Source organism: Camellia sinensis, chromosome 13 (genome assembly GCF_055761805.1).
Source record: "Camellia sinensis isolate YWXY chromosome 13, ASM5576180v1, whole genome shotgun sequence".
NCBI classification, from domain to species: Eukaryota; Viridiplantae; Streptophyta; class Magnoliopsida; order Ericales; family Theaceae; genus Camellia; species Camellia sinensis.
The window spans coordinates 45,285,286-45,294,738 of NC_138973.1; the positions used below are offsets into that span (position 1 = coordinate 45,285,286).

Genomic DNA, 9,453 nt, shown 5'->3' on the forward strand with positions numbered 1-9,453 from the left:
AAAGAACAAAAACGAACAAGTGTGTAGATTGTCAAAAAGAACATACAATAATTTGATTAATACAAAAATAGGAGACGTCATTTTACTGGAAATAACGCTTCAAGTGCTCGGTGTTCCAGGGATGAGGGAGGTCTCTACCTTCCATGTCTTGGAGTCGGTAAGTGCCCGGCCGAGGGCTGGCTTTACCGATGTAGGGTCCTTCCCATTTGGTTGCTAGCTTGCTCCTAGCGGCATTTTTGGTGGCAATAGTCACTTCGCGCAAGACTAGGTCCCCAATTGCGAACTCCCTCGGTCGGACTTTGCAATTGTAGTGTGTTCTCATTTTTTGTTGATATGAGGCTCGTCTAACAGCAATGGTCTCTCGGAGCTCTTCAATCAGGTTTAAATCAGCCCGACGCAATTCTTCAGTTAGTTCTGGATATGGGTGCAAAACCCTCGGCGTCGGCAGGCCGATTTCCACTGGGATGACCGCCTCAACGCTGCATGTTAAGCGAAAGGAGGTCTCCCCAGTAGGGGTTTGGGAGGTAGTGCGATAGGCCCAAAGTACGTTTGGTAATTCCTCAGCCTAGAGTCCCTTAGCGGCTTCCAACTTAGTTTTAATGATCTTCAAGAGAGAGCAGTTGGTGACCTTGACTTGCCCATTGGCTTGGGGATGACTTGGGGAGGAGAAACATGGCTGAATGTGGACCTTTACACAGAATTTCTTGAACTTGGCATTGTCGAATTGCTTGCCGTTGTCTGAGACGATGGCTTGAGGGATTCCAAATCAGTATACGATCGACTGCCAGATAAATCTGGTTGTGTTCCGTTCAGTGATCGTGGCGAGGGGTTCCGCTTCTATCCATTTAGTGAAGTAATCAATGGCAACCACAGCGAACTTGGTTTGGCCCCTACCGGTAGGCAATGGACCAACTAAGTTAATGCCCCACTTGGCGAATGGGTAGGGACTACTGAGTGTAATTAGTTCTGTAGGTAGAGCATGGGGGACGTTGGCAAAGCGCTGGCATTTATCACACTTAACCACGAATTCAGTGGCATCTTGGTTGAGAGTTGACCAGAAGTAGCCAGTGCGAAGGATTTTATGGGTCAGCGACCTGGCACCCGAATGATTACCACAAACGCCCTCGTGAACTTTCCTCATCACATAGGTCGTTTGAGTGGGACCAAGGCACCTGAGGTATGGGTGTGAAAATCTACGTTTGTACAGTAAGCCGCTGATGAGGATGTAATTGGACGACCAGGCTCTGACTTTGCCGGCCTGCTGTTTGTCGTCTGGCAACTCCAATTCACTAACATTTGTCGGTATAGACCAATTCACTACTGCTTCAATTTTCTGCGAATCAACTGAAATTCCATCCTTACTGATTACATGTCCCAAAAACATAACATTATCGAGCCAAATTCACATTTTGTCAGTTTAGCATACAGTTTCTGTTCTCTTAGGGTCTGTAGGGTAGTTCTCAAATGATGTTCATGTTCTTTCGTGTTTTTGGAATAAATTAAAATGTCATCTATGAAAACAACTACAAATTTATCAAGGTATGGTTTGAAAATTCTGTTCATAAGGTCCATAAAATACAGCAGGTGCATTGGTAACTCCGAAAGGCATAACAAGAAATTCGTAATGTCTATACCTCGTTCAAAAAGCAGTCTTTTCAGTGTCCCCTATCTTGACTTTCAATCTGTGGTAGCCGAATCTCAGGTCAATTTTAGAAAACACTTGAGCACCCTGTAACCGGTCAAATAAATCATCAATACGAGGCAATGGATATTTATTTTTCACTGTTACCTTGTTTAGTTCACGGTAGTCAATGCAAAGTCTCAATGAGCTGTCTTTCTTTTTCACAAATAAGATCGGTGCGCCCCATGGTGAAGTACTGGGCCTGATGAACTTCTTATCTAACAATTCTTGCAGCTGAACTTTCAACTCTTTCAATTCAATCGGTGCCATTCTGTAAGGAGCTTTAGATACTGGCTGTGTACCCGGAATCACATCAATGGTGAATTCAATCTCCCTATCAATCAAATCCCCTGGCAAATCATCTGGAAAAACATCTAGGAATTCTCTGACTATGGAAATTCTCTGACTATAGGAATACTGTTCATATCAGTTTTAGCATCAGTAGGTACAGTCAATACACAACACAGATACCCTTTACATCCCTTTTTAATCAGTTTAAAAACTTTCATGGATGAAATCAGATATGAGGGAGGTACTACTCCAACCCCATTAAACACAAATTCAGGCAGTCCAGGTGGACGGAAAACAACTTGTTTCGTTACACAGTCTATGGTGGCATGATATTTTGTTAACCAGTCTATTCCCAATATCACATCAAAGTGATCAATATTCAGAGGCAGTAAATCAATATACAAATGAACATCCCCAACAATAATTTCACATGCAGGGTACATATAAGCACAAGTCATGGATCCTCTAACAGGTAAAGATACAGCTAACAGATAGTTCATAGGTTCAGTGGTCTATTTAATTTTAGCAAAAAAACATGCGATACATATGAATGTGTAAACCCCGAATCAATCAGAACATATGCATTTCGAGCACAAATTGAGAGTATACCTGACACAACGGTCTCGGTATTCTGTACATCTCCCGGTACGAGTGCAAACACTCGGCCTTGCCTCATAGGCTCTTTTCCGATAGCTTTCGGATTTGGTTTCGGTGCAACAGTTGATGCTGTGGCTCTGACTGCAGCTTTACTATTGCCTTGAGGAGCAGAAGGGCAATCTTTAACCATGTGGCCCACCTTGCCACACCTGTAACAAGCACCAGATATTTTATAGCAAACCCCTTTATGTTTCTTAGCACATTCAGAACAAGGCGGTATGGAACCACTTCTCTGACTGGAACTGGTTGTTGACCCTGTATTTTATTTTTTATTCAATGAACTATTCCAGCCTTTCTTAAACTTGAAGCCTCGTCTCTTACCATGCCACTTGGTTGCTGGTGTTTCAGTCTGTTTCAGTGCCTCGATGTTTGACTCAGCCATTATTGCTCGGTCAAGAACATCTACATATTTCAGTAGTTTCAGAACATTTATCCTGTCAAGGATTTCAACATTCAAACTTCCTGGCCTTTTTGTAATCGGTATCCACCATGTGTGGTGCATATCTAGCGAGTTTAGTGAATTTCGATTCGTACTTAGCTACGGACATAGTGCCTTGTTTCAGTTGTTCAAATTCAGTAACTTTTCGGTCCCTACCACACTATGGAAAGTATTTCTCAAATAAGGCTCCCTTAAACTGAGCCCAAGTCATAGCAGTATTGGTGTCACGGACAAGCATCCACCACCTTCTGGCCTCTTCTTGTAAGGTAAAGGTAGCCAATAGTACTTTGTGTGCTTCAGAACACGGAAAGACTTCAAACAATTTCTCGGTCTCTAGGAACCATGCTTCGGCTTTTAGCAGTTCGAGGCCTCCTTGGAATGACGGTGGTTTCATTTTACTGAACTTCTGTGTTAGAGTAATTATGTCATCATTCACATTCGGTTCCAGCTGTACCGGAGGAGATGGGGCCCGTTGGTTCTGTTGTTGCCTTAAGGCCTCAGTTAGCAGTTCAACTATTCTTTCTAGCCTTGCCATTCTGGCCTCAGATGATTAAGGTTCATCAGCATTTCTTGTGTTATCCATTTCACTATAGACAATTATGGCAATTATAAACATAGACAGTTGCATACTTAACATATTAACACATTAGCACATATATTCATGTCATGGCCACACACACTTTTTTCAATGCTCATGCAATGCCCTATTCACTTTTCTAGGACATCCTATAACTCATTTGGACACGTGTGTGCGGTATAACTCGTGGTTTAGTATCGCTTTGATACCACTCTGTCACGACCCAAACTCGCCCCTATGGGTTTAGCACCGTAACCGGCCAGGAATCCATGATTATCGAAGGCTTGCTTAACAGTAATAACAGTAATACAGAGTACAGGGGCTAGCGGAAGCCAAAATAGTAATAAAAGATGTCCAATGAGCTGTGACAGTCTGTATGCAAAAAGACTTTTCATATCACATTCACATTTGGAACAAAAGCAGTATGTACATACATATACAATTATCCAGGACAGGGACCTAATCCTTATTAGAACAGTATAGTATAGGTACAGCCAGTCTATACAAAAACAGAGACAGAAATGATGAATCTAAAACACCCCAAAAAGCCCTAGCTTTAAGGACTTGGAACCTCTCAGTGAGGCACAGTGGTTGACTTGACAAAAAGGGAGTTAAACCCAACGCTCCTAGTTTCGATCCAGTACCTGGACACCTACATATATATATATATATATATAAACAGTGAGCTAAAGCCCAGTGAATAACATATACGTAAAGAGGTTAAGAATGAATGTCCTTTCAGTATTTAAAACAGTCAGTTATAACAGTATATCAGTCATTCAGTCATAACAGTCATATGTGGTACATCCCATAGCAAAGCAGTACAGTAGGTCTTAACAGACCGAACAGTCAGTTGATGGCCATCATATCAGTAAATAGTAGTGGTTCCAACATGGGAACCGATAGAGATCTCTGTGATAGTAGCAGTACAGTACAGTAACAGTAAATTGCTATGGATGCCGCGAATACAGTTCGCAAATAGAACAAGCATTCATTCAGTAAGAAATATCATTTCAGAAAGCTGTACAGTTGATCATTCAGAAAATATTCATCATTAAATATATCTTTACAATATTGTTACTCACAGAGTTCTAGGTTACAGATAGGCTAGTGAGTGTCCTCGGATGCCAACCCTACACAGTTACAGGATGAACACACACTAAGTTGCACGTTTGAAAAATAATAACTTAGTCCCTATCTTGACTCGGTGTGGTTCTACATCAATATCCTCATTAAGATGCCTTAAACATGGCCTATGAATGCCTAGGATGGAATGAGGATGCAAAGATGCACTTTAAAATACTTTTCAAATTTTTGCTGAAATAGGGGTCCCACTCGAGCGTGGCTTTCTCAGCTCGAGCGGACATGCAGACAAAAGATCTACGCTCGAGTGGACTGCAAAAGTACTGGACGCATGAAATTCATGTTCGACGGGCGCTCGACCCCCGCTCGAGCGTGAGACACAAGTCCTCGCTCGAGCGTGCATTCCCTCGCTCGAGCGGACTATAAATACATGCAAAGTACTGGATACACGTATTTCACGCTCGAGCGTTACTTTCCCTGCTCAAACGGACTGCATGAACTCAGAGTGTACGCTTGAGCGTGGAGTTCCCTGCTTAAGCGTGGATCCAAAATCTGGAATTTTCAGATTTGTCTCCAAGCATGAAACTCAACATTTAAAGCATCAAATTCGATCATTTTGGGCTAATTTTTTGAAAAACACTTTAAAACTCATAATATGACATGTTTCAAAGATCAATTTGCAAAATCAAAGCCCAAAGGTAGTTTTATTGCACTCATTTCCAAACAAAACTTCAAGAACATAATGTACATGCAACATACATGAATTTAATCAACTTCAAAGCTTCTAATACAAGAACAAATGAGTCAATCCTTCCAAAAACATGCTGAATTCATGAACCAAAACTAGAAGATGGACATGCATGTGAGGATTTTCATGAAATCAACCTCAAAACTCAACAATGCATACATGTATGCTAGAATTACTACTCAATTCAACATTTTGAACCAAAACTTGACTCTATACTCTAATGATGAATTCTCTACTTTAGGTCCTCAATTTCAAAGGTAGAAGCTCAAATATGCAATGAATCCTTCAAATCTTCTAAGTCTCAAGCAAATTTTGATGAACTCAAGCTTACGTCCAACTCTCTAGCTCTCTCTCACGTTTTTGGTCTCTAGAGGAAATGAATGACATATCAAACATGAGGGAAGTAGAAAAAGAATGGTCTAGGATTGTCCACTAAGTGGCAATTTGGTAATAAAGCCAAACTAATGTAATTTAACCTTATTTAATCCAATTTAATCATACCAAATCAAATTTCAATTAAACATACCATAAAATCACATAAATTGTAATTAACATGAAACACTAAACAATTTCAGATTTGGTCGCCGATAAGGCCTTCAATTCACAGTTCGACACTTAAAACATGAACAGATCAATTAACAGTCAAACAGATAGAAATGCGTTTAAACCAATACACTCAATCAATCAATTCAGAATGTCAGTCAAATCAGTTACTTAATCATGTTCAGTCACAGTTTAGCAGTAATTAGTGGTATTATCAGTAAATAGTGGTGAGGGTTGTCACAGATATGAAAAGTATTGAAAAGGCGAACAAGAGGGAGTGCAATATCCCTGTAAGCTCGCATCGTGTCCTCCTTCGCGTCGAATTCCCCCGTAATTTGCCCGACGATCAATTGGGAATCACTGAACACTTGAATATGGGTTATACCAATGTCTCTGGCTAGGCGAAGACCTGCTATCAAGGCCTCATATTCGGTTTCATTATTGCTGGTGTCGAACAGAAAACGGATGGCACATTTGAAATAACCGCCCTGGGAAGCGGTGAGGATGAGGCCAGCACCACTGCCTTCTTTGCAAGATGAGCCATCGACATTAAGGGTCCATGAGTAGGGATCTTCTGCCTCAGTGTTGAATTGCCTTGGCGGAGGGGGCGTGGTTAGAATGGGATTGGTGAATTCCAAGATAAAATCGGCGATAGCCTGTCCTTTGATCGCTGTTCGAGGTCGGTAAGAGATTTCAAATTGGCTAAGCTTAACAGACCATTGCATAAGTCTGCCGAATAATTCTAGTTGTTGCAGTACCTTCTTCAAAAGTTGATAAATGAGGACTACTATGGAGTGAGCTTGGAAATAAGGTCGGAGTCGTCTTGAAGCTATGACCAATGCAAGGGCCATTTTTTCTAGCAAAGGGTAGTTCTGTTTTGCCCCCCTAAGAGCTCGGCTAATGTAATAAACCGAACGCTGGACTGAGCTGTCCTCCTTGATGAGGGTCGCACTGACTGTAGTGTTTGATACGACTAAGTGGAAAAAGAGGGTCTCACTTGAGAGCACCTAAGAGAGTAGGGAGGGTTGGCTATGCACTGCTTCAATTGTTGAAAGGCCTCTTCAGATTCGGTGGTCCATTCAAAGGCCTGTCGAAGGACTTTAAAAAAGGAAAGACACTTGTCTGTTGCGCGGGAAATAAAATGGTTGAGGGCAGCAACTCTGCCGGTGAGTCGTTGAACCTCTTTGACCGTCCTGGGAGACTGCATTTCTATCAGAGCCTTGATCGTTTCGGGGTTGGCCTCGATGCCCCGCGGACTTACCATAAAACCTAAGAATTTTCCAGATCCTACGCCGAAAGCGCACTTCTCCGGATTCAGCTTCATGTGATACTTGCGTAGGGTTTCGAAGGTCTCTCGCAGGTCCGTCAGATAATCGGAGGAGAGTTTTCTCTTGACAAGCATGTCGTCGATGTAGACTTCCATGTTCCAACCTATCTGATGGTAAAAGACGACATTGACTAACCGTTGGTAAGTTGCGCCAGCGTTTTTCAATCTGAATGACAGAATGGGATAGTGATAAGTTCCTTTGTCTGTGATGAAGGAGGTGTGTTTCTGGTCTGCCGGGTGCATCAGAATTTGATTGTAGCTGAAGAAGGCGTCCATCAAACTGAGCATCTGATGGCTAGCGATGACGTCGACAAGCAGATCTATGCGGAGGAGGGGATAACTATCTTTGAAGCAAGCTCGATTAAGGTCGAAATAGTTGACGTAGAGTCGCCATTTACCATTGTTTTCATGGACCAGGACCACATTTGACAGCCATCTGGGGTAGTCTACGTTTTTTACGAACCGTGCCTTCAGTAGTTTGTCTACCTCAGAAGCAATAAGGGCATTGCGTTCTGGGTGAAAGACACGCTGCTTCTGGTGGAAGGGTTGAAAGTGAGACTCGATGTTGAGACGATGAGTGATGAAGGAGGGATCGATACCCGGCATGTCGGAATGGGTCCAGACAAAAATATCATTGTGCTCGGTTAGGAGGGCTGTAAGGTCGTCCTTGGCTGGGGAGGATAGTTGGTTGCCGATCTTGGTTATTTTTGTTGGGTTAGCAGGGTCGATGGGGACTTCAACAAGTTCTTCCATTGGTTCCCCTCTGACTAACTCGTCTTCGTCTTTGACATCGAGTCCTTCGATGATCATGGCCTCCTTCAGCTTCACCTCTTTGAGTGAAGCGACGTAGCATTCTCTGGCCACTGTCTGTTCTCCCCTTACAGTACCAACCCCGAGGTCGGTAGGAAATTTCATGGCCAGATGGTACATGGATGTGACAGCTTGAAAAGGATTCAGGGTTGTGCGGCCAAGGATGATGTTATAAGCAGAGGGGCAGTCGACGACAAAGAAAGTGAGTAACTTGGTGGTTTGTCGTGGGTACTCTCCAATGGTGATGGGAAGATCGATGGAGCCTATAGAGGTCACCCGATCCCTAATGAAGCCGACCAGTAGGGTTTAGAGAGGGGACAAACTTTCTTCTCCGACCTTGAGTTGGCGGTAGGCGTTCAGGAAGATGATGTCTGAAGAGCTGTCGTTGTCGACAAGCACTCGTCTAATTTTGTAATTGGACAAGAGAGCAGAGATGACAAGGGGGTCGTCATGAGGGTATCGGATGCCTGTGCAATCGATCTTTGTAAAGGTGATGGGCTCCATCCACTGCTTGGGGTGCTTGAAGGGGAGATCCAACGTCGCGACTTCTTTGTTAGAGCCTTGTCTGATTTTTTTGAGCTCAGCTCATTGGGCCAAATGGGATGGTCCTCCATACGCAAGTCTGCCAGCAATGACTCTGATCTCTCCAGCTGGGGATGCAGGGTTGCCTTGTGCCTGGGGTTGTGGCGGGGGTCGATCATTGCCTTGGTTAAGTTGTGCGGGTTGTCGGGGAAAGATACGTCGGCGGTTGCCCCTAGCAGGTTCGGTCCTTGGCCGTTACTGGAGATGGGCTGCTATGAACTGACCGAGGCACCCCTGGCGTATAAAGCTTTCTACGTGGTCTTTAAGGTTAACACATTCCTCGGTGTTGTGGCCGTAGTTCTGATGAAAACGGCAGTATTTAGATTGGTCTCGCCGGTTGAAAGGAGAGCGTGAGGGTTGTGGCCATTTCAAGTTGTAATCCCGCTGGATCTGGTTTAAGACTTGTTCCTTGGGGAGTTGAGGTGTGTGTATCGTGCGAACCGATCGGGCAGTCGGGTAGGTACCGATCGGTCAGCTCGAGTGGTTCAGTCGGTATATTGAGGTATTTGTTGTGTGTATTGGGTGGTTCTGGTTTCAGATTCCTTTCTCTTCTCTCTAAGGGTTGGGTTTTTGGTCGTGGAGTCTTGGCGGGCGGCCAGAGAATCTTCAGCATTTATGTATTTTTAAGCTTTGGAAAGGAGGATTACCATTGAGGTTAGAGGGTTTTTAGAGAGAGAGAAAAGGAAATCGGATGATCGTAAGCCAGCCATAAAAG

At 43.5% G+C, this 9,453-nt stretch overlaps 1 protein-coding gene across 1 annotated transcript; it reads right to left on the reverse strand.

Annotated features, from left to right (window-relative positions):
- Positions 1-766: 766 nt before the first annotated feature.
- LOC145805345 (uncharacterized) lies at positions 767-8,276 on the reverse strand. Its single transcript, XM_082900464.1, has 3 exons — positions 7,281-8,276; positions 6,289-6,777; positions 767-1,333 (listed from the first exon to the last, which is right to left on the reverse strand). Exons 1-3 carry the CDS (start codon positions 8,274-8,276, stop codon positions 767-769), a joined length of 2,052 nt encoding a protein of 683 aa, XP_082756590.1.
- Between the last annotated feature and the right edge of the window lie 1,177 nt (positions 8,277-9,453).

Excerpts from the sequence above, each read along its gene's own strand:
- LOC145805345 (XM_082900464.1), bottom strand. The coding sequence starts at position 8,276 with ATGTACCATCTGGCCATGAAATTTCCTACCGACCTCGGGGTTGGTACT. Across the intron at positions 6,778-7,280 it reads GAAAATTCTTAGGTTTTATG|GTACTGCAACAACTAGAATT; the intron begins GTAAGTCCGCGG and ends CTTTTGAAGAAG. Across the intron at positions 1,334-6,288 it reads GGGATATTGCACTCCCTCTT|AAAATTGAAGCAGTAGTGAA; the intron begins GTTCGCCTTTTC and ends GTTGATTCGCAG.